We start from the raw sequence: 26,137 nt of genomic DNA, 5'->3' as shown, positions 1-26,137 counted from the left end.
GCAAAATACCATTCCGATTATCAAATAAATTGGAACAACAAATGATCTAGGACAAGAGTAAAAACTTAAAGAACTGCTAAGCTTCATGAATTACCATTGTATATTGATTCCTAAGAATTATGATTACAGTAACATTTGAAGTGATTATCCCTACTGAATTAAGAGAAATACGCATATGAATAACTTATTCACAGTATCATTCTTTATATAACAGAACAATCTTCTTTAGAAAACCAGGAAGCAGTCAACAGCTGTGTTGTTCTAGTATGGAACTACTCATAAACACAGTGCATCTCACCCGGAATCGAAGCAAGGACGTTCAGGAGTCTCTCAACAAGTGCTTGACATTTAAATCCCTGAGTCAATATTAAAAAGTTCACATTTATAACTTCAGTTTATTTGAAGTATTGAGCAACTATATCGCAATGTCATTAGCGGATAACTACCTCAGACCGACAAAGATGAACTCCTCTTATCGCTGGCTTCTCAGTAGAGCTCCAAGACTAACTTCTCGAAATTAGTTACTAGCGAGCACGTGATTATTATTTGACTATAGATGATGCATTTCTTATCACAACAAAACGAATTCCAGTAGCCTAACTAAAAATGTTACTGCTGAAATTACATCTTTAGAATGTATAACTAAATCATTCTTGATTTATGGATTATTTATTAAGTAAAATGGGAGATATCCAGTATAAAACAATTGGGTGACATAAACTTTAAAACACCAATTTCATAAATAGTGACAATTCCATCTGAGAGTAATACTCCACTAAAGCTGGAAAGAATACCTTACTGATGAATACCAATGGACATGAAATTTCGATTTAGTTTCTTGTTAGTTACCTCCAACCATCAACTGACATCAAAAAAGCATGTATACTTTGAAAAGTCATTTCACTTCGTGTCTAAACAAAAGCTTAATCGATACAGTTTGAATAGCAATAAAAAAGACAAGACAAACATGAAACAAGCTGTGACTCAATCATTAATCAATATAAATATCTGTCCTACAGGAAATCAGTGGCAGCTCGAACAGCTCATTGGTCATGTCTGAAATTGAGTGAATTTCACAGATGGTATTAGTTCCCTCAAGATTTCAGTTATGTTTTACTGAAGAGTCCCAATTATCATGAAGCCTAGATAGATGAAGCATGGCTTTTCTGTACATATATTTTTTACATCATTTAGACCAGTGACCACATTTAAACTTAGTTGATAGAACTCGATCAGTATTTCAATGATTAAACAAACATGACATTAATTACTACTTAGAGATTAACCAATTATTGATTGCCTTCATTAGTACTAATCCTTATAATGATCAATTTAGTATTTTCACTAAAATTTCACAATAACATGATCCAATAGTTTACTTGTATTGAATACCTTAAGATTTACATCTAAATAGTCATAAGATACAGTAGTAATCAAAGTAAACAATATGTAAACACAAAACAATCATCACAAGGGGTTTTGTGGAGATTTTAGTAATTTTATATAGTTAAGATCATGAGTCAATTGAAGCTAGACCACCATGGAAAACCTGAGAAGCAGTGACCAGTGGTCTGTTGGGAGATATCAACTCACTGAAGACATTGGCGAATGGTTGCTCAATTTCGTGGATTGGTTGAGATTAGACATTAACACCGTTGGATGCCGGCTCAGTGGTCTATCCGTCAAGTGCTCTGGCGTGAGACTGGTAGGTCCTAGGTTCGAATCTCGCGAGACAGGATCGTGGATGCGCACTGCTGAGGAACCCCAAAATAGGACGAAACAGCCTTTCAGTGCTTCCAGGTTTTCCATGGTGGTCTAGCTTCAATTGACCCATGATCTTAACTATATAAACACTAAACAATCAAGCAATAAACAAAGTAGAAAGAAAAAGGAAACTATATTACTTTTAAAGTGTTTACTTTTATTATTCATGATATCCTTTAAAATTACATAACATCATAGTTAATAACAATGATCATTAACAACGAGTAAGTTATATATAATCAAAACACGTACAATCCATTTTATACGATGTAAATAATTCAATAAAAACAATGTGTTATTCGTTTATGAATGGAATATATAGACAGAAAAGAGGTAGTATTTGTATTTGTGTTTGTTTGTGTACGTGTGTATATTATATCTGTATGTTATAGATTTTTTTGTTACCAAGTTTAGTTTGATTAAAAAAATGTATTCAAGAATTATATCAATATAGTCGGGTTTACTGTTTGTACTTGTTTTTTACAACATGATAAACTCAAGACGATAAACTCAAGATGAGAAATAATAATGAATGAACGCATAAATGTAATAAGGGAATGGAGAAAGCTAATGTGTTATACTTTTGAATAGGTTATTGTACTGTATTAACATGAAGAAGGAACAATAGCAATTTGTCATTTCTACACACACACACACACACACAAGCACACAAGAGCAGGTTTTCTAAATTCATAATGTGTACAACTTAATGCATTTCTGTGATGTAGTTTAAAATAAGAATGGAAGATAAGTGGAGACAGTGAATGAGAAAAAAGAACAATAAATCTATCATTTTTTAACACTAAACTGTTTGGGTGACCTCAACTGCCTCACCCCTCCGACACACACACATACGCAGTTAGAGTTAGTCAGACTGATCAGTAGCATCTAATCTTCGAAAGAAATATAAATAAGCATGACGATGTGGAGGGCATTCACTTTTTGCTACTTTCTCATCATTGAATATAATCCATTCTTGATCGGAACCGCCACAAATTGGTGAGCCAACATGATATACTGGCGGTTCATGAGGAATACATTTAGCTAGAAATGATCGTTTAATATGAGCTACGTAATGACCATCCTGTGTAAAACAAAAGAAATATCAATTTGAATGTCTCATAATAAAACCCGACTAAATAAAACTTTGTTAATCAAAGTCAATAATGTAGATGATTAGGGATGTATACTATTTTGCCAGATATTAACTATATTTCAAAGATAGATAAGTCACTCAATCCTATTTAGCAGTTTACTGACAGCAGTTTACTGACATTTTTTTCTGGATATATATATATATATATATATATATATATATATAATAGGATAGTACACATAACACCCGAGGAGTGAATTATTTACTTTCAAAAAATACTCGAATACACAGTCTCTTCAATCAATGAAGATTCACTAGCTCATCAACAAATTCCTCATCTTCACATTTTTTAGAATAGGTAGTCCGCAGGGAATCGTGAACCTAGGCTTTGTCCTGGTTACACGCTGTGGAATTTAAACTTGATTTAACTACATAGTTCAAGATGTCACTACTGACGGATCTGTGTTGTCATTTTGAGGAGCGATGAAAACAATTTAGCTACACAATTAGTTAGTGACTGCAAGAGAAACTTGCTAGTCTATACATATGTTGAGTCATGTGGATTAACACACAACTTACTATAATACAAGCTTGAAAAAAAATCAAGCACAAACTAAGAGATTTGGAACAAACGAAAAATCATTTTGTAAGTATGCACATTTGAACGTAATTAGTTTTCTTACATTGGTCGACTTTCCCATATGACTAATAAAAGCGAATAATTCATACTTTGAACTACCATCTGATAGCAATGGACCTGATGAAGATGATGATGTCTGACTTGAATTATTCCCAGCATCAGCGGAAGATTTATTAGTCATATTTATTTCAGACTGAAGTAATAAAGTTTCTAATTCATCTGGACTACTCAATGCCCAGTCAGCAGCTTGTTCCAAATTACCATTTTTATGTTGTAATGCGACGATTGACTGAAATAAAAGTAAAGATTGAGAGGAGACATTTTAATCAAAGAATCTAACGAAATCTATAAGAAATATGATGTGTACAAGTCAAATATGTATATAATTCATAAGCTATACTTCATAAGTTAGTTAGTCACTACTACACTCTAACACCTAGGTGTAAAAAAAGATTATTATAATTTGAATGTTAGTTGGTATTTTATTAACAAAATGAATCTGTAATCTCTAGAGAACTAATATACTCCGCTGTATATATGAGTTTACATCATTCGATGGATGATTCGATTCACCAAAGTTTCCAGATCCCATGCGTATTAAGCGATCAAAGAATGTTCATCATTCACTTCCAATAGTGCAAATAGATGTGCCAATATAACATAGTTATACATATTAACTCTGTTGTTTTCGCTAAGCTGAATGAATGCATTTGAAAGTTTTCAGTTTCACTACGTAGCAAATCATCAACACCTACTCTATGTTGAAGTGTAAGTACTGAATCCATTTGTCTTGATAACATTGTTTGTAAGGAAAATATACGGAGCTAACCAATCACAAAGAAGTCCATTCAAACAAATCAATTCAACACTTACGGACTGAGGTGGTTGGGACATTTGTTAAACACGCCTAACCACCGTTTGCCTCGATGGGGGCTGACTACGTGGGTTGGGGTTTGAGTGATTGGCGTAACTAATGGTTGGAAACTTCGCATGTCATTGCTTAAAATTGTTTGCGTTGATGCAGGTGAATCCATTCTTTGTCTTTTTCCAAATTCTGAGTTCTTAACATCCTCACAATGTTTTAGTTTTTATTTCCCTGACTCATGTTCTTCTCGAATCGTATCTTCGATGCCTAATGTTTTCTATTACTATTAATACTGTCACTGTCTCCACTAACTTCCGGCACAGTCATCGCCGGTGTGCCACCTGGCGTCCTCCCTCTGCATCCCAAGCCTGGACTCAGATTGATCACATCGCGATCAGCTACCGCTGGCGTGGTTGTGTACAAGACTGCCGCTCCTTTTGGAGTACCTATCTGGAGTCTGATCATGCCCTGGTCTGCGCCAATCTTACCTTACTTTTCAGTGGCCGAAGGATTGACCAAAACCAACGGATTGATATTAGTAAACTGGCTGCAACTTCTGTTGCAAGTAGGTATCGAGCGGAGCTAGCCTCTAGGCTAGCTACCACCCCACCGAAAAGTATAGATGAGCATTGGTTGCATCTTCACGACGCCATGAAAATGGCGAGTAAAGCCGCTTGCGGCTTCGCGAAACGTCCCGCTTACAAGCACTGGGTTTCTTCTGGCTCCTTACAACTGATGGAAGCCCGTCGGTCTACTCCGGGTGACCGTGAGTTTGACCACAAACGAAGGCTGTTACGTAGTGAAATCGGGCAAAGCTTGCGTAAGGACCGGGAAGCCTGGTGGTCGGAGCGTGCTAATGAGATGGAAGCAGCAGCTGCATCTGGTAACTGCCGGAAGCTCTCTCAACTCATCCGAGCCACTGGCAGCAAGAAGTCTGGTGTGAGTGAAACAATCTACGAGGATGACGGGATGCCAATCACTAACATCTGTCGACGTCTTGGACGATGGGCGGAATTTTTCGAAGGGCAGTTCAACTGGCCTGCTGCTCCGGCAACATCAACCAGCTTGTCCTGCCCCCCATGGCCGGTGACGACTGATCCACCAAACGAGGCGGAAGTCCGCAAGGAACTCCAACCCTTGAAACGTTACAAATCACCGGGCCCAGATGACTTACCTCCGGCTCTTTTTAAAGATGGTGGTGACTTTCTGACTAAGGAATTGACTGTGCTGTTTGGAAAGGTTTGGGAGCAAGAAAGTGTTCCAACATCTTGGAATGAGTCAATAGTCGTCCCTATCTTTAAAAAGGGTTCACGTTGTTCCTGCAATAACTATCGGGGGATAAGTCTACTTTCGATTGCGTCCAAACTATTGGCTTCTATCATTCTTCGTAGGTTGTTTAAAACCCGCGAACGATTGACTCGCGAGGAGCAGGCTGGCTTTCGTTCTGGTCGAGGATGCATTGATCACATCTTCACCCTCCGCCAAATGTTAGAACACCGTCATACTTATCGCAGGCCAACAATCGTAGTGTTTCTTGATATCAGGGCGGCCTTCGATCCGTTGGACAGGACTGTTCTCTGGGATTGTCTATTGAAGAAGGGTGTGCCTGAGAAGTTCATTAACATCTTAAAGGCCCTGTATACGAACACCTCAGGCAGAGTGAGGGCATACAACCACCTTTCTCCCTAGTTCCATTCGAGCAGTGGGGTTAGGCAGGGTTGCCCGATCTCACCATTCCTCTTCAACTTTGCCATCGACGACATCCTGGAAACAGCTCTGGTGGATGTAAGTAATGGCGGTGTGGATATGTTACCTGGAGAACGACTTCTCGACCTTGAGTATGCGGATGATATTGTCTTACTGTGCGATAATGCCCAAGGCATGCAATCAGCACTTAATCAGTTGGCAATCAGTGTCCGCAGGTATGGCATGTGCTTTGCACCCTCCAAGTGCAAAGTACTCCTACAAGACTGGCAGGATTCTAATCCTGTACTCACCCTGAGTGGTGAGGAGATCGAAGTAGTTGAGAAGTTCGTGTATCTAGGTAGCTATATAAGTGCTGGTGGTGGCGTGAGTGATGAGATTGATGCACGTATAATGAAAGCCAGAGCGGCTTATGCCAATCTGGGCCATCTTTGGCGCCTTCGTGATGTTAGTCTGGCTGTAAAAGGTCGGATCTACAACGCGTCGGTGAGAGCAGTTTTGCTCTATGCTTGTGAAACCTGGCCTCTCCGAGTTGAGGATGTTAGACGTCTCTCTGTGTTCGATCATCGTTGTCTCCGAAGGATTGCTGACATCCAGTGGCAACACCATGTTAGTAATGCAGAGGTTCGGCATCGTGTGTTCGGGCGCAGAGACGATAATTCAATTGGTGTCACCATCTTGAAACACCGACTTCGGTGGCTTGGACATGTTTTACGAATGTCGTCCCAGAGACTTCCACGTCGTGCATTATTTGCCGACCCTGGGACTGGTTGGAAAAAGCGGAGAGGAGGTCAGTGTATGACATGGTGTCGTGGCATGAAAGAGAGCTGCAAAGGGCTAGCTTCCGTTGGTCCTTAACGACTCCCTGGTTGGGGTCCGAGAGATGGTGCAACACAGTGGCTAGAGACGTTATCAGATATGGCTCAGAATAGAAGCCAGTGGCGATCCTGCTGCAACCTTCTTTTACTTTCTACATAAAGAATGGTTCTAACTTTCCTAACTGAAAGAGTCTTCTGGTTGTACATTTCAGTCCGCCTTATCTTTTCATCCCTTCTCTTCCTACTTTCATTATTTTGTGTGGCGCATATGTACCTGGTGCCCTTTTGTACCAATATATATGTGTTTAAATAAATAAATAAAATAATGTCTCCACTATTCTGGGGCTTAGTCGGACCATTTCATCTCTCTGTGCTGATGAGTTATAGAAACTTGACCAGGAGTGCATATGTGTCAGGTTCTACTTTATAACTGACTGAAGAACAACCTTTTACATGGGCTAGGCGATAATCAATTTTTTATAGTTGAAATCATGGGTCAATTGAAGCTAGACTACCATGGAAAACCTTGAAGCACTGGACGGCCGTTTCGTCCTATTGTGGGACTCCTCAGCAATGCGCATCCACGATCCCGCCTCGCGAGATTCGAACCCAGGACCTATCATTTTCGCGCACGAGAGCTTAACCTCTAGACCACTGAGCTTCAATTGACGCGTGATTTCAACTATAAAATTACTAAAATCTCCGCAAAACTCATTTCTGATAATTGATGTGTCTGTCGTCCGGAATGACACTGAAACACTTAACAATTTATTCATTTAGCTCAGAGAAAACATTAAAACCAAAAGCGTCTATCTATAATCTACAAAAAGGTGTTACGATGTGCAGTGTTCAAGACTGATACTGATATACAAAAACATTCTGTATGCGAATTCCTAATAGGCTACTACTCTGAATGAGAAGACTAAAAATAATTGAAAATGTTTATTGGGTAGGCTAAACCAAATTACATTCATATATATATGTTTGTCGCTTAGATACTGAATCGATTTCTTGGCCAACAAAAAAATCCACTAGTCAATATTTTTTGTCATTACTTCAAATTAACTAATTAATGCAAGAACTCTGTGTGTATGTGTTCTAGTAGCTGGATGAAATATCAATGGACTACACAAATGATTATTTTTTCTGTTGCACTTCAATATACTTACAATCAGCTGATTTCACTATTTACTAATTAATTAGTTTAGAAACAAAACAAGACTTTTTTTTCAATACATATTATTGATTTTCTTTTTTATGATCGAAGGAACAATTTCAAACAATCGATAAACATCAAAAGATATGCGTATATATATATATTCTTTAGATTGGATTATTGTTGCGAAAGTGAGGGTAACCTACAACTACTATAAATATTTGTGAATTACACATAATATTATGGTAGATTTCAGTTTTCAAAGACTGGTTATTAATGGTGGCTCAAGAATTCATTAACTACTGATCTTAGCCTTGTTGATAAACTAACACCGATTAACATCGGTTTGATAACGACAATTATTAGTTGATGTTGGATAACATGACTCAGAATAGATCATAATGACGAAGAGATGCATTCACTGTTTGTCTTTATCTACGTCGTGAATTTTAATATTCCTTGATACAAGTCTTTTCATTCTATCTTTTCAAGCCATATTCTCAGTGTTTAGTTTTTCTCATTATTACAATATATCGATTTTTGTTACTCATTTCATGATTCTTTTTCCAACGTTAATGTGTTAAAGCAACTTGGTCGAAGCCGCGTCTGTGTCGTGGGGGTTCTTATGTTTGTGGTTATGACTGACCTGATATTGCGAGACAAGAATATTTCATCCTACATCGACTGATCACATGGACATAAAAAGATTCATGGCATATGTGAGTTGCAAGTATTTGATTATAGGTGATTTAGATGGAGTTTTATTTGCAGAGTTGGATGCTTCGGTTGTGGAGCTTTCATTGTTCTTCTGAACAACACCATCAGCAAAATCAACAGGTAGAATTGAGGTGTTCGAATTTTTCCACAAATGACTCAGCTTGTCCTGTCAACCTTGATCTTGACTGGTTATTTTTAATCTCCAACCTGTCATTAACTGCATCTACTGTTTGGTTGTATCTCCCCTTCGGTAGGATTATTGATTCTATATTTGTCCATTATTTTTTTCTAATTGGTTGATAGATTGGATTGATTTCAGTGTGTTTGTTGATTGCTGATTAACCTGAGTGCCAAGCTTCCGAAAATTCTCCGATGCTTTTAGTATTCCTTTTATACAAGATTTAAACATTTAATCATAGGTGATGTTGAAGAATTGTTCTCATTTGGTGGAACCACAAAGTCAGTAATTGTAGAGTTAAATGTAATGTTTTAAGTAGATATGGCAGTTTGACTGGTGAGGTAGAAAAACCTGGATATAAAACTTGGATATTCAGTCGGTGGTGAGGTAACATTTACGTGTAATTACAGGAAACGAGTTAGCTGTTATATATATATATATATATATATATATATATATATATATATATATAATAAAAAGGACATTACATACTTATCTGAGAGAGCATTGCATAACAAAATACAGTGTTAAACACATTTATGTACTTAGATTTTCTTCGCATCTTTTGTCTGACGACTAGTGATACTACTTAATTGTATAGATTGAAATACGTGAATAGAGATTTGAGCCTGTAATCTAAAGAGATGATAGTCGAATACTTCAGTAAACAGTTAACCACAAGAAGGACGGTATACTGAAGTTTTATATTTATTTATAATTCCACTACTACTAAAAGCATTAAACATTAGTTCAAGTCTTCAGATGACAAGAAAATGATTGAAACAAGTTAGATTTCAAAAAATATTATTGAGTAATTTACTGAATAATCTTCTTAACTCTATCGATTATTAACTTTGTATTTTATCAAATTAGAAATATAATTTCACCTACCTGTTGTCTACTGAATCCCATAGCCAACATCATTTCAACTGCGTTTTCGTCAATATCTGTAGAAGTGACCGATCCAACCACTGATTGTTTCTGTTTATTTTGTTGTTGATAATCACTAGGCGGCGGCAACGGATCATTTAAATCTGGATCATCTAAATGTTCCATTAACCAGTTGGTAGCATTTTCTACACTACTATTTTGTGTAAATTTACAAGCTTTCTGTGCTGCTTCTAAAGTGAAACCCATAACTAACAGATCATTGATAATTGTTACATCTGACTGTACATCATCATCAATTTTCATTTGTTCAGCTATATGATAATGTGGGGAAAGAACAAGGAGGAATTTCTTTGAAGTAATAATACAAGTAATGCATGTATTGACAACAAAACATACTCGTTGACGTCCTATTGTTCCAGAAAGGTTGGTTAGACAGTGATTAAATAAAAAAACGGAAAATTTAAAATCCTAGTGAAATGCTGTACAATCAGTTGTACTAGGACGTGGTCTTAACTAATTTCTTAAGGATAACCAATATCTCTAGCGATGCTATCTTTTTGAAACCGAAAAAAATGACACAGATAAGGTCGACTAAAAAAACTAACATGACTTATTGTTCGCTCCATGAATATCAGATGTTAGTGTTTGAAAAGTCCATGGACCTAAAATACTTTGGGAAAAAAACCAAATCTCTGTAGCTTCTCCGAATCAATGTTCCTTTGACCTCTGAATCTATATTACAATGTTGACCAAGCCTTCGATACTCATCCCGCTTTTTTCTCAGGTCCTTCAAAGAGGGATTTTTGTTCATGATGCCAGTGTAACTGAGAAGTATCAACCACACATATCTTAAACAATATTAAAACACTGATGTTCTGTTTCTGGAGAAGTTTATCTTTTTGATTATCTAAGATTCAGAAAGTGGGAAAACTAAGAGGGTTATTGAATGAGACTATTAACATGTACGTATCTTTCTGTTAAAGAGTGAACTTTGATAAATATTCTAAAGAAAATTCCTCAGATATCATGGGAAATACGTTCACACATTAACTAACAAAAACTGGTAATATTATGCTAACATAAGGAGAAATTTATATCACCGACCTCATTATCATACTTCTGAAGTATAGGCAGTATAACGTACATGCACAAATATTTAGCTTAGCAAATCTAAACTTATCGAAGTAATATTATTAAACATAATTATCTAATAGATTTTAAAAGGATAATTAAAATTAATGAAAATATAATCAAGATATTGCTGGAAATGCCAGATACAAAGAAACCACTTGGTAAGTATCTCATTTTTTGTAATTTTGTTTTTGAAATTTGAATCCCTCATTTTCGCGCCAAAAGCGCCGGTTTCCATTATTAGTTTGCATTTCCCGCTTGGAAGGACATTAAATGTAATTTGTTCTTTTTCGCCTTTCAATACGCTATTCTGTGATGTTTCCCAATGATATTTTTATGCTGTTTATATGCGCTTGAGTTGTGCGCTTGTGGAATATACATTTCCCTCTGTTGAATCTGATCTTCTTCCTATAGTTACCATGGCTGGGGTGCATTGGAATAGATTAGCTTGTCCGCTTATTTTGTTGCTGACCTCGTTCCACTTCGCCGGTTTAAGTGTTATCGTAATCTCTCCAAGCATAGCAGGTATAGATAGCATAAACTCATTGTGATAAACACAGATGATTGATTACTTAAACTATCGAGTTAGGTAGAGTTGAAGAGCCGAATCTGAAACCAACTAGAAATGCACAAGTTTAATGTATTAAAACACATAGGTGACATAATCCATGTGTTAAACTTACATTTTATTTCATCTCCAGTTGGCATCAATTGTTCACCAGGCAACGGTCTACTACCATTTGGTGCACGTAAATTATTTAAATCAATAAACCATTCTGTATTACCATGATTTCCAACAGATGATTTCAACTCGATGTCCACATCCAATTTTTTCGGAAGCCAATCTGTACCAACAGTAAATCGTCCAACTTGTATACATAAATAATTTGGAAAATTTGTTAAACGATTAGAACGTAAAGCGAATGTTTTGGCACCTGGAGGTTGACTTGCTGGTGTTTTAAAATCAGTAATTCGTTCTGTTTGAGCCCAAGCCGACAGGCAAGCCTAGGAATATTATCGATGAAAATAATAATAATAATAATAATAATAATAATAATGGTAAGGAGACGTTATTTTACTCACTAATTGTTACTAACATCTTCTTTATTAATTAACAAGAGAATTATTAATGAACATGATTATCTTGTGAGTCCTGATAAAGTAATCTGGGCATCCTTATGCAGTTAAATACTGTAGCTGCTACTAGATCACTTTAACGTTAATCAGCACTCAATATCGAGGCAAGCAGTGAACATGTGTTACGCATGTCTTAACTATTAATCACTTGGCCATTCAACCGTACACGCGTCATTGACTGCCTGTTTTTTGAGATACAATTTGATTTGAGCAGGTGTACGCTACAATATACTTTAGTTAGAACTTAGAAATTATATTAGGGTATGATATTTATTGATAGTTGATCAAAATTCAGTGGGAAATGATAACCATCATGGCTAGAACTAGAAAGCAATAGAAACATCAGACGGTAATAGTAGAAGTGATTTAACAATTATGTTATATCTCAAATGATTTGTTTGACTAACGAATTGTTACTTTTTCTATTTATTTTAAAACAAAATTAAATTAGTTAAAAACGTGAATTTTAAACTTCATTCGTAGATTATAATTCGCATTAATTGTTGCAAATTGACTGGTCGTGTAGTTACAAATAACGGGATCTTATTAAACAATTCCCGAATGTAGCTATTACCTTGAAGTAGAGGTAAGGCCTACATATACTGGCTTGAATATTCGTTCCTATGGATTCTAGTGCACCACATAAGTTGGCTGGAAAGTGGTGAAATTAAAAGTAACAAACTTGAGATTTGAGAGGGAAATTGTACAGCTGACCGTAGTAAAGTGTGATAGCAGGACGGTGTTTTTATCAGACAATCAATATTTGTAGACATGCTTCCTTCTCAATACGGAAGGGGAGGATTAGAGAAAGTCGATCCACTTATTTTCGTTATCAAAGGTATGGTCCTAAAAGTACGGAGATCACATATCAGAAACTACTAGCAAAAAGATCGGTCTCAAGTAAGTGTCCTTTGAGTCATGCAGTCGGGTTATTTAATCATCAAGACCACTACTAAACAAGTTCTCTTTACTTTCAGAAGAAATATCATTTTAGTGTGAGGACCAGGGGATCGACAACCATTCTCATACCTCTAACAACACTTACAATCACCTTGTTTACATTCATTGACTGATTACTATTATTCTGTATAATGCAGGATAACATAAGCTATTGTGTAGATAATTAATATGGTAGAATTATAGTAAGGAAAATACACATAAAGTAAATAACTACAAGTGAATAAATATCAATTATATTATTTATACGTTTTATTGCTTACTTCCATAGGAATAATTGGTCGTACAACCTCTTCAGGTGATAAATGTATACCATTTAACTCAGCGTCAGCACGTCGTTTCTCATAATTGTCTAATGCTTTTTGATTCGTTACCGCTTCCATTGGAACTGGAACTGAAAGAATCCATTCATGATCAGTTTTGTACGAGACCTGTTGTTGTGAAGTGTATGGTATTGAGGGGAAAGGTGAGAAAGGTGGCAATTAAAACAAAATCACAGAGATCATTTATGCAAAGAGTATAGTTTATTGTACTTTGTATTATATATCATACACCGCTGATAATAACCAAGTTTGTTCAGATGTATGCACTTAGGTATTGATCAAAGGAATTTAGTTTGTGTTAGACTAAGTGTTTAATGTAAGTCAAGAAAACACAGTCAAAGACAATGTAAGACCTAGTAGTATAAATATGTACCCAATGAAGTTGTCAAATTTTCTATAATTTCGACTGCAGTGAAAAAATGACAAAATGAGAAGTAGAGGAACACTTAAAACAAGAAATGTAGTTCATAAGAATTGATTAAGTCAGTTAGTCGGAAGGATTTGATTGTGACCAACTTGGTATCGTGTGCAGTTGCGAGTATGAAGGCTGATTTTACTTCCAGGTTGCCTATACCGTGGAAGGGTATTTCTTGAGGGACCTGAAAAGGAAGTTGGATTAGTGTTGGCCTTAACGACCTGGGAGCGTGACCGCAGTGCCCAAGGGACAACTGCTTGATGCCGGTCACGCACGGCCTTTTTGTGGGGGATTTTTGACGTGTTAGCTCCGTTCTTCAAAGGACATTACCGCCGGAGACGGAAATCCGTGGGATAAGGCGAGGTGTGCATTTTTAAGGTCGACCTTTTCTAACCCCATCCCTCCTTGTGGGAAGGCAGCATCGCTGTTATGCTGGTTGTCTGAAGAATTGATTAAGGGAGAGTAGTGAAATGTATGGAGGGTTACGATGAAGCACAAAAAATATAACTGCATCACTGAATTGAATTAGGATATATATATGTTTAGCTGTACATAACGTCCTCGTACATCACTAGAATCAGAGGTCAATGATCCATTCATCTGTGCTACATAGGGACAATAGAATGTACAATGGATAAGAAATGTATAACTCGAGTCCTGACCATCTTAAACAATCTAACTAAAACCATATATTTAATCTCAGTATTACTGACTTGATGATTCCACCAGATGGAAGGAATACTTCAAAGACACGTATAATCAAATATTTGTAACACATACATTTTAGAAACCTTTACAGATTCTACTTCGTAGTCATGAACTCCAATAGCACGTAAAGGAATCGACATTTCGATCGGCAAATAAAAGTCTCTTCTGTTTGGTGCGATTCGATAAAAGTCAAGCTAGATTTTCATGGTAATGACAGGATTTGGTTCACTACCAATTCACATTAACTAACAATATCATTGGTATAGGATTTATATTACTTTTTCTTAAATACTTCATACCTACTATGATGCAAAAGTGTAAACACCAATAACATTTCAACAAGACTATTTATTGAACTGTATATTAAATCATAGGGTCATGTTATTATTTAATCAATTGGACTAGTGGCCAGCCACTGTGGCCTAATAAAAAGTATTTGCTCAGCGCTAAAATATAAACAAACACATGTGATTATTCAGTTATGTCATATGATTTAGTTCCAACATCCTCTTGTATTTTACACCATATATAGTATTAATAGAACTCACTACTATTAGAACACACGGGCGGCGTGTCTTTAATTACTATCAAATGTTTTTTGACGCATCTGTACTTCATTAAATAAGCATTTTAACAATTGTCATTATTTTGAAATACATTATATGTTAGAGTAGCGTTATGTTTTAAGATTCCCAATCCTTCATAGTTATGTCTAAATGTGATCTCTATTACATGAAAATAATGAGTGGATCAATTTCGTTTTGTACAATTTCAGTGTAATTGTTAGTTCTTATCATTTTGTTTCAATAAATCTATATACCCTATTAGTGAGTGTTAGTGAATCGTAGGCAATGGATAGATAAATTCCTTATGAGTACGATCTTTAGTGTTGACGTATTTATCTGTGTAGGGGAACAATTATCAAAACATAGGTTTACATAGAACTCAAATATATTATAATCTATACTAGAAATAATACCTGGTCAAATAATAACAGTGGAAATTACAGAAATTCAAAATAATCCCTACAGTGAATCTGGAATAAAATAATTAAATTATATTAAATGATATAGTTTGAGGGAACTCTATGTAGAAACTTTGTAGAACTCTTTTTTGGAGATGTTTCTGTTGTTTGTAATGATTATTTAAATGGAATATTGTTCATATATTTTCCTAATTGCAAATTTATATGGGCTATATCTAATTTAAAGCGAGATAGAACAGAATCCATGACGGGTTGATTCGATAAGTATTTTTAGATAGTGATCCAATATCTTCAGTGAAAATAAATGGGATATTTGTCACGGTGTTTGGTTGTTACACGTAATTCCATGACCCTGATCATGTCCGCTGACCATCATCCCAGTCTATAAGGAGATCCTCTTGTAATGATCATATAGGAATCAGTTTGGTATTTGGGGGCAAAAACTTGTCTTTAAGCCCTACTCTAAGTATAAAGGTTACCGATTCTACCCGATCGCTTAAAACAAAGTAGGTTGAAGAGTGTTTAGACCTGGAACTTAGTGGTCTGGTAGTTGAATACCTTCAATACTGAGCTACAACTTGATAAGTTTGTCATGAGTAAGATAAACGTACATATAGGTGAAATCAATTTACCTTATTTGTCAAACCACATTGTAGGCGTTCTTCCACACCAAAACGCATCACATTACTTGGATGTACTTTTCCGTGTTCCTGTTTATTGGCTTTTTGTTCTAATAAATCTAATAGATATATTAAAAATTCGCAAGCATCTTGTTGCTGTCTTGTGGCAAATGTGGAGTTATGAGCACCCATTAATCGACGAAACAAAATTGGACGTATACCTGTGCATGTTTTATTTTCAATATATAAAAATAATTGGTTAAATAAAAATTATTAGAAGCCGAAAGTCTATTACTCCCAAAAAGGGAATAAGAGAAACAACAATTATTGACTACTGAAATTGCTGTAATAGATGGAGTAATTAGACGGATAATTTACCTAAGCAATCGACTCTATTTCAACCGAATAAACTTTATAAGCTAGTAGTAACAATTAACCGAATAAATATTAATGACAACATTTAATTAATATACGTATTGATCGGTTTATTTTAATTATTTATTTGAACACAAATATTGGTACAAAGGGGCACTAGATACATATGCGCCACACAAAAAAATTGTCAGTTCATTTAGATTATGTGAGGGCTATGATACTGCCCGGGTGACCAGAGTGAAGCTGGTGCTTTTCTTAGAGGGCCACAGCCGGAGCCTCTGACTGAAGGTCTAGTCCACAAGGCAGTGGAGCATCGTGAGGAGATGCAGTCTCATGGTAGCCGGTGACCAACGATTGATTCATACGCCATTTGTCCCTTCAGGATGCTGGAGCCCATGTGCACCATTGGTTTAGAATGAGGGTTTTCCAACTCCCCTAGGTGGACTTTTCGTGTCCACCAACCCGGTTAAAGCTCCGGACATTCGCTTTTTGTCCTCTCAATTTCGTAAACAACACCCCTTCTGCGACAAGACAGTGAGTAGGACTTCCCTGGCAGAGGCTATATACGCGTGGCCATGTGAGAGCATTTGGAGAGGGAGAGCGGACTCTCCCCACTCTCAGCCGTACCAGCGCATTTGGGGGTGAATCCTCCATATCCACTGACCCGGTTAAAGCTCCGGACATTCGTTTTTCGTCCTCTCAATTTTGTGAACAACACCCCTTTTGCGACAAGACAGTGAGTAGGACTTCTCTGGCAGAAGCTGTATACGCATGGATCGGTGGTTCAGTACCAAAGACCTCCTACATTTAGCTACTAAGCCACAGGTTCAAACCCAGCTTCACCTACTTCAACTAGGACAGTCAGATAGCACAATTAACACAACAATTATCACAATTAACAGTATGGCTCGAAGACAAATACACGAACATTTACCTGCTAAGTGAGTCAATAACAATGTGATGTGTGGGCGAGAATGATAATGATTGGTTGTCTGCTTAGTCATACATGTAGATAGTCTGACAGGTGTCAGATGAGTTATATATTCCCCTATCATTATTATGGGTTAACTGTTCTTGTTGTTGGATTGTGTCGGGTTTTGGCGTGGAAATATATTTACGTTCTGGTCAGGCTGATCACGTGTTCTTGATCTGAGTTGTGTTGAAGTCCTGTAGAATAGACACTGGAAGGGGATCTAGTGTAGGTATTCGTCTAGGGTAAATTAACATCCCATTCGTGTAATTTATTTATTTATTTAAACACATAAATATTGGTACAAAGTGGCAGCAGATATATATGCGCCACACAAATCTCATTTGATTTGTGTGAGGGCTATGATACTGCCCAGGTGCCCAAACTGAAGTAGATCATTCGTGGGAAGAAAGGAAACGGATCGTTATAACACAATGTTTGACCATCAATGAACAAAATGAGCTGGTAAGGTTATTGGTTAAACTTAAGGAAACCCTCAAGAAAATCCTCGAAGGATTGATAATCACTGGTGGATATGATGAAATGAAGTAAACAACTCTTTTTAACCCGAGCAAGTGTTTCAGTAATGCTCATGAAGACTGTAAACATGGTGCAAGTCTAGGACGACACCCAACAGTACTGAGAAAAACATAGAACATCTGTGATTTGATGTTGGTAGAAAGTGAAGCGGAAAAACATCTGAAGAGCTTGACATTTGAGGACTTCTAGAGACGTTTTAAACAATGGAAACGGAGATAGAATGGACGCTTTACCATAGGAAAGCAGAACTGGTGTCCGTTAAATGTCATAAAACAAACCTTATGCGTTATCGGTTCATGTAATCAATGAACAGACTAGGTATATCACGATATCCTAATATAATGACTGACTTAATTATCAGATAACCAATAATTAATTCAAGATTTTACTGAATATCACAACAGATTCGACGATACTTTATCTATGCGCACTCAATCACAAGGCATTAAACAACCAATGTAAAATAAATATTACAATAAACATCTACACAGCAAATATTTCTATACCAGACCTTTTCAAAGTGGTAATGAAACAGAATCATTGAAAGAAATAGAGTGAACATATCTGATTAAGGCGGTGTACTATATGAGGGCAAAGATACTGTCCAGGTGCCCAAACCGAAGCAGGTGGTTTTGTTAGAGGGTCACATTCCAAGCCTTTGATCTGTAAGTTTAAAGCACAAAGTCGTGGAAATAAGTTAGTAGATGCAGTCCCATGGTAGCCGGTGACCAACAATAGGTTCAGACACTGTTTGTTCCTTCAGGATCCTGGAGCTTATGTGAACTATGGGTTTGGAATCAAAGTTTTCCAGCTCCTCTAGGTGGATCATCCGTACCCACCAATCCGGTTTAAGCATTAGATATTCGCTTTTGGTTCTTTCAATTTCATAAAAAACACCGCTGCGAGGTGATGAGTAGGGCTTTTCTGGTAGCAGCTATGTGTGTAGCGATATAAGAGCATTTCGAGAGGAAGAGCAGGCTCTCCTTACCTTCGGGTGTACAAGGATATTAAAATGCCAGAAATGACTGTTAAACGTTAAAGTAATCATAATTATAGACCGATCAAACTCACCCGGGAGAATAGGCACAGGGCCACCTGTAGTAGTATGACTAAAATTATTTGGAACTAGCCATGAATGAGCGCCTGAACAAAGACCATGTCCTAATTTCGAAAATTGTAGACCAATATGATCTACTGGTAGAAGTGGATGATTTTCAGAAGTGAATTGATCCAATGCTTCCTCACACCAAACTGGTAATTGATAGGCATAGTACGAACGAAATTGTGAAATTGAAAACAGAACCTGATGGTGAAATCAGACGGGGAAAGTAGTCAATATATCAGACAGTGACTACTAATACAAATACTCAGTCAAAGAATATGTAACACGAAACAATCACCATACTAAGTAGGTTATGTAAACCGAAGAACTACTTGTCTCTCTTTCTCTTTCCCACATGCAAACTGTGACCAGCAAATTTTCACTTTATCAATTTCAGTCGGTCAGTCTTACAGTAGAACCTCGTAGGTATATACACCAGGTCAAGTTCGCATACCCATTAACAGAGATGGAAAATCTGGGCCACCATTCTTAAAGATATCAGGGATCGATCCATCAGGCCTTGCTGCTCTCTCTCGCTTTTCAGTTTATGAGTAAAGTTACGTTTAATAATCTCACACAAATAAAACATGTATACATTTTGATTCACTTCAAACTGACTAGTAATTACTGATCGTTTCTCTAGGTCAGTATTGTATATCGTAAAGTTTGATAATTTCATCAAACTGAGTAGGAACAGTTAGTGAATTATCAGGAAACAATATGAACCCCTACGTCAAGCTTCAAACTAGAGCAAATGATACAGTTACATAACCACTAAGTTTAAAGCCTATGAGGTGCAAGGAATACATCACCTTAAAATCCAAAGAAATTGAAGAAAACTGTCGGGTAGTACATCGGTTTTATAGTGGTAGCTAATGAATGATCAGTAAACTCAGGGTCCTACTGTCCAAATGTCTTTTTAAACGATGAAGAAATACTTACAAAGCTACAGACTGTTCGGAATTTCAGACTGGCTATCCAACGGATAAAATATCAAACTAAAGAACCAAATATAGTCGGTGTTAAGAATGATATGAAAGTATCAATAGTGCAATTAATCACTTTCTATTATACTGGGGTAATGACAAGTAATATAAAGGAGACAATTATTTGTTGTGTTCTACAAGTATCAGATGCACAGACAAACCTAAATGTCGGGATAAAAGACCAAATGAATTGATACACGTAGGTGATGTGTTTTTGCAAAAATGTACCTGATTATGATGAGGTAATTGAACAAGGTGAAAAACATCAATTACTTGGAACTAATAAAACCACTGAGAGTTATTTAGGAACATTGCCTCTAATTATTATCAGTAAAAGCCCATTTGTAATTACAGTCTCAAACATTAAATACAACTAGGTATACGAGAATAGCATCAAAAATCTCTTTCATGAACAACTAAAATGCAAAATCAATGTCCATTTGTTTAACAGACACTTTGATGTTATCATAGAATACTGGCGTAATGATTGAGAAACGCGACTTTTATTCAGTGATTCATAAATTCTAACTTCGATCCACCTACTTTAATTCAAAAAGCTTGGTAGAATCATTGTCCCAGCAATAAAATAAACCTGAACTTAGTTATTGAGTTGTATTAGAAATTCTTATGGACAACAATGGCAAAATTATAGTTTTTACCCATAACATTACTAACTAACCTGTAACACAGCATTCATGTAACAAGTATTACCGAGATTTCTAAGTCCAGTCATACCTGGACCATAACGTGCTTCAAGTGTATGGTTGGATTCCTGCAATGTTAGCCATTCTCCAAGTCTTTCATTTGCATCCACTTCTAACTCGGCCATTGTTTTATCGGTTTTTTGCATAAGCATTACATCAATACCGAAGTGAGCAAGATGTTCTGCTAATTTTGGGTCGGTTACCATTGAATCTTCAGGATATGAAAACACTTCTCCACCCTTTGAAAAGTAGGAATTGTGGGGGAAAAACATACGTTTAGCATAACTCAACCACGAAACGAATGATTACATGACTATTTACGCTAGAAAGTAAACAACAGTTCATAATCATTTCACAACGTGCACTTTTTATCAGTTACAAGGAATAAAAGACAAGGTATTGTGTTTCTGGTAAAGTTTGGCGCTAGCTATGTAATGATGTATTTTCATGACGATTTCAATGAAGATTACTGGTGGGTGGCCTATACTCCTCAACGAGGGGTAACAGGCGTAAGTAAGTAAGTTCAACAAAGATCAAGTGATTTCGTGATATCCTGTATGTATATCAATACAGATTTCTTTAGAGGTCTATTTGCACATAAAATATGGACAAGAAATCATGCAAAGACAAAAATATCTCAAAACTTGGTGTTTTCCAACCGTTAGACAATGATGTTTTTTGCGATATTGTGATTACTAGCTAGTCAATGGATTATGACTGATACGATGAAAGAACGTATTTTAAAGAAAAGAGCAGATTAAAGTTTCACTGGTTGGTGCTCGTCGATCTGACGGATAAAAGTCCTACACTATTGTACAGTATTTCGTCTTGTTATGAGCCGGTAAACCAACTGTAATACCAGGAAAAGAACAGACCTGGAGCGACACAAAAATATTGAAACGAGGATTCATCAATGAAAAGTTATGCATTCTACATTTCCATGTTAACCACAACGCAGTTAAGAAGTTGATATGACGATTAAAAATGAACACTGGTATTGTTGACCAACAAGTGGGGTTTATGAACAAAACATTTAGGTGTGCTACTCCGGCATAAATAACAAAACTATGACACAAATAAAGCCCTTTATAGGTCTGTTGATATGAAACTTCACGTTATGTATAAGTACTGTACTTAATCGGTTAAGGGACTACATAAAACTACTGTTACTAAAGATTCATATCGCCCGAGTGTGTGATTTATGCTAAGAAGATGCATTTAAAAGTCGTTATAGTACCTTCGGAGTTATAGTTCCAAGTTTGACAGCTAGTGGATACTTGGTCTTCTCATAATGCTCCAGAGCGTGATTATTCCCTCCAGACCCATCCCAAAATTTTCGGCCACAAAGTATGGTTCCATCAGTAAGATTCATCCACAGATTATCTCTCAAATCACATTTGGCACATTTCCATCCACTAAAAAATTATTTACAAATTATTCCAAGGAATTTTTATGCAATTCTCGATGAGAAATAAAATAAGACGTACGTTTTTATCAGGGTTCTTCATAAATAGCAATTTTTATTCAACTCAGAAACATGTCATACAGTATTTCATTTGGTCCATCTTGTGAGATCTATTTTGTATTCAGTTGGTATCTACACAAGTTGATAAGATTTAAATTGCATTCTGGTAATTTAACCGAATGTATTTTTAAGTTAGCTTTTCAGTTTCACAGGTCAGTTGTTTTATCCCGTTTTCTTAGTTGATTGAAATAGTCTTTAACCATACAGAATAGCCCCTCTCCGAATCCCAACACATGTGATATCACCAGAGGATGAATTCGACCGAGCGTTGACGAGTATGACCGGTTTTAATTATTCTGTTATAACTACGTGTGTAACAAAAATTAAAAGTTTGTAAGTAACTTGTTTGGAAGTAGTACAATTCCTTTACTAAGGTGCATTTAACAAACCCGTAAGATATGATCTTAACAGAGGCATCTCATAAGACAGTTCACAAAATACCGTATAGAGAAAACGCTTGGCAAGAGAACAGTAAGTTATATACAATAATTCAGGTTTACTACTATGTATTCTGTTAACAGTTGAAGTGTAGAGGATGATAGTGTCCCATAGATATACTGGACGTAAAAAAAGCATATATAATTAGTAAATCGAATTGATGTAAAAGTGATACAAGACAGTTTGTTTATTTAAAAACAAAATATAAAATAGTAGAATAAGTAATGTTAACCTACGACGGAGGAATCCGAACAGAATTATTTATTTGTGCTAAATTCATGGCATACGAGGAAATAAAACAAATATTATCATCTTCCCAAGCTTTAAGTGAGTTAGCTCGTTCTTCTGCTAGTAATACTGACTCAGCACGTTGAATTAATGCGATCGAAGTAGCCAGGCGTTTAGGGAGTTCCAAAATCTCTAAGTGAGATATATCAGATTGTCCTTGTCCGGGTTCTGGATTCGGGATATCAAATGAGTCGCCTTGCGGAAGACGTACTAGCGACCAATGTTCAGTGACTGTATACATATCTTGGGGAAAGTCAAAACCTCCAGAAACTCCAACGGCGAGTTTTGTCGGGCGTTCTTGAGCACTAGTACCTACAAAATCACAATAAAAACAAGTCTTTTTTCTAGACACACCAAAGATGATGCAACTCATTAGATTATATTTTCCTGTGACTTAATTCCCAATTAAGTGATACCAAACGATACTGACAATAAAAAGACCAAACAAGTGACCTAAAATGTTTCTACGAATTTCAAGTCTCACTAACCGCTCTGATATAGTGAGCGAATCAAGAAGAAGTAAAGGTACCGTAGTCTAAAAGATGTAATGGGAAGCACAATCTCATAATTATTGTGCACTTGATTTGTGTGTGGGCTGTGATACTGCCCGGGTGACCAGAGTGAAGCTGGTGCTTTTCTTAGAGGGCCACAGCCCGAGTCTTTGATTTTAAGGTCTTATCCACGAGTCAGTAGAGCAACTTAAGGAGATGCAGTCCCATGGTAGCCGGTGACCAACAATTGGTTCATATGCCATTTGTTCCCTCAGGATGCTGGAGCCCATGTGCACCATTGGTTTGGAATCAGGGTTTTTCAACTTCCCTAGATGAATCCTCCGTATCTACTGACCCGGTTAAAGCCCCGAACATTCGCTTTTCGTCCTCTCAATTTTGTAAACAATACGCCTTCTGCGACAAGACTGTGAGTAGGACTTCCATGGCACTGGTTGTATGCACGTGGTCATGTGAGAGCATTTCGAGTGACTTTGGCGCATATGTATTCGGTGACCCTCTGCACCAATACTTATGTTCAAATAAATAAATAAACTGTCGTGCAAGGATGTGTGGATGTAGTATACATATCGTTACTGATAATTAGTTATGTAGTAAAATGGATATGTCCATGGGTAATCTTCGCAACAAGTTCTAATCATCTTCGGCAGTAATACATTGAAGTTAGCAGTAGAAAAGGATGACCAAGTAAAAGGCGAATAGGTTACTTGAAATTATAGCATATAAATTAAGTAATATTCCGTAGTCATTAGTGCTGACACAGCTAGTACGCAATTTTAACTCGAATAAATTTTTGCTTTAAATGAAATCAGGTTGATGATCGGGATAAAGTTATTTAAGACTAAAACGTTTAAGTTTTACCCACTCTTATTTTTCAGTGATAAAGATGTGTTAGTCTGAAAACACTGGATACTCATTCTTTAAAGAATTGAGAAAGACTTCAGGGGGTGATAATAAACAGAAGATTGAGGTGGTCTAACAAGTTAACCAGAAGCCCCAATGAATTGACAATAGATTTAAATGGGTTTCATGGGTACTAAAGTTAGGATCAAATAGTTTTCAGCGACCATATTTGTAATTATCATTAGAAGCTAAAGTTAAAATAGACGTAAAATGGAAAGGCAAGTAATGATGGAGAAAAGTATAATCTATTCCGGATAGTGAAAGAGCCATGATACTCTAAACGACGACCGTTAGTATAACATTCTTCTTTTAAACCTCAAAACAACTCAGGCATGGATGATGTGAAACAATTCAACAAATAAGTAAAAAACAACGTTCGCCGTGTAAACTATCCTAAGAAATACAATACAAATGACTTTATAAAATCAGGGATAAGTTGTAGTGAGTGGAGTCATATACTTGCATCCAAAAACTCAGAATTACGATTTTTACTTTGTACCTTAGAATAGCGTGGAAGTGAAATACCAAACGATAACAAACATACCCTTATCTTTGAATTGCTTTTCGATCTTGTATCTTAGGAAAGCACGACAGCCAGTTTTCTCATAATAAAGCCTAAGTGTTTTAGAGCCGATCGCAACGAAGTGTCGCATGCATATGTATATTCCTTTTTCTGTCTCAGGTGTCTCAAACGAAAACGGACATTCATCCTTGAATACCTTTTCCCCGTCACCAGGAATCCTGACTTGAGCAGATAAGTCCTCAAAAATAGATTCGGACATTGACGACAGACCGATTCAATACCAATAAACAAAGGAAATTAAAGACAGTTGGATAGTACAATAAATGAATTAACAATTGTACGCGAACCAACAGGTGAATCAAACAGAACGCTGAAAGTAGAAAGATAATGTGAAAAGTAAGCAGTAAAATTCACATAAAATCGTTTAACAATCACTTTCATGTTAACAGACCTTCTATACTGCGTTAGGAAGACGATCAAAAAGTGTGACCTACAAATACACGTTCAAAGCGTCAGGTAGTCTGAAGATGTCCTTGAACATCAAGCCGCTAATGCGTGACAAAATCTAAGAACACATATAAAACAAAACACCTAGTTAACCATGGAGACGTTATAATCCGACTTGGTAGAACCATAGAGGCCGTTAATATTATCTGGCGTTTTATCGGAAAATGTATTAATCTAAATAGCTTGTCAGACAGTCAAACTTTATCGTCTGAGCTGTGAACATTTTCAACGTAAGCGTAACTTGTGGACCCTTTTAAGTAAGTTTCATGTGTTTTAGAAATTTGATACCCATTGACAAACCGGATATTTAACAGCAGAGATTCACTCTAGTTACAAGCAAAACGCAAAGGAGATAAGTGAATTCAAGCTTTCAGCCTCAAATTATCTATTACTGGTAAAATTAGTAGCCGACTTTTGTTTAAAATGTGCTCAACAAGCGAACCTGTCAACTTTGAGGAGTATGTTAAGATAAAAGTGAACAATCGGTCTCCAAAAGTACCTTTGTTGTCAAATTGTAATGCGAATCAGCTTAGCCTCGGACATAGTCTCCATAAATACTAAGTTATCTCAGGAAAATGGTTACTTTACTAGTGACTATCAAGTCCTTTTTTGAAAAATAGCTATGAAAGCTAAAAAAACAGTTCACTGCAGCCTGAACATGA

General features: G+C 36.4%; 1 protein-coding gene across 1 annotated transcript; it reads right to left on the bottom strand.

Annotated features, from left to right (window-relative positions):
• Positions 1–1,902: 1,902 nt before the first annotated feature.
• Positions 1,903–25,481, bottom strand: Smp_069960 (ubiquitin-specific peptidase 5 (C19 family)). Its single transcript, XM_018790777.1, has 12 exons — positions 25,463–25,481; positions 24,990–25,338; positions 22,982–23,345; positions 22,020–22,197; positions 20,758–21,021; positions 19,062–19,293; positions 16,118–16,326; positions 13,318–13,485; positions 11,644–11,965; positions 9,830–10,140; positions 3,544–3,789; positions 1,903–2,848 (listed from the first exon to the last, which is right to left on the bottom strand). The coding sequence occupies exons 2-12, from the start codon at positions 25,225–25,227 to the stop codon at positions 2,630–2,632; spliced, it is 2,751 nt and encodes a 916-aa protein (XP_018646014.1). The 5' UTR covers positions 25,228–25,338; positions 25,463–25,481; the 3' UTR covers positions 1,903–2,629.
• Positions 25,482–26,137: the final 656 nt, after the last annotated feature.

The sequence above is a fragment of the Schistosoma mansoni genome (genome assembly GCF_000237925.1).
Source record: "Schistosoma mansoni, WGS project CABG00000000 data, supercontig 0037, strain Puerto Rico, whole genome shotgun sequence".
In the NCBI taxonomy this organism is placed as follows: domain Eukaryota; kingdom Metazoa; phylum Platyhelminthes; class Trematoda; order Strigeidida; family Schistosomatidae; genus Schistosoma; species Schistosoma mansoni.
Note: the sequence above shows the minus strand (reverse complement) of the source record. Positions and strands in the feature narration are given on the sequence as shown.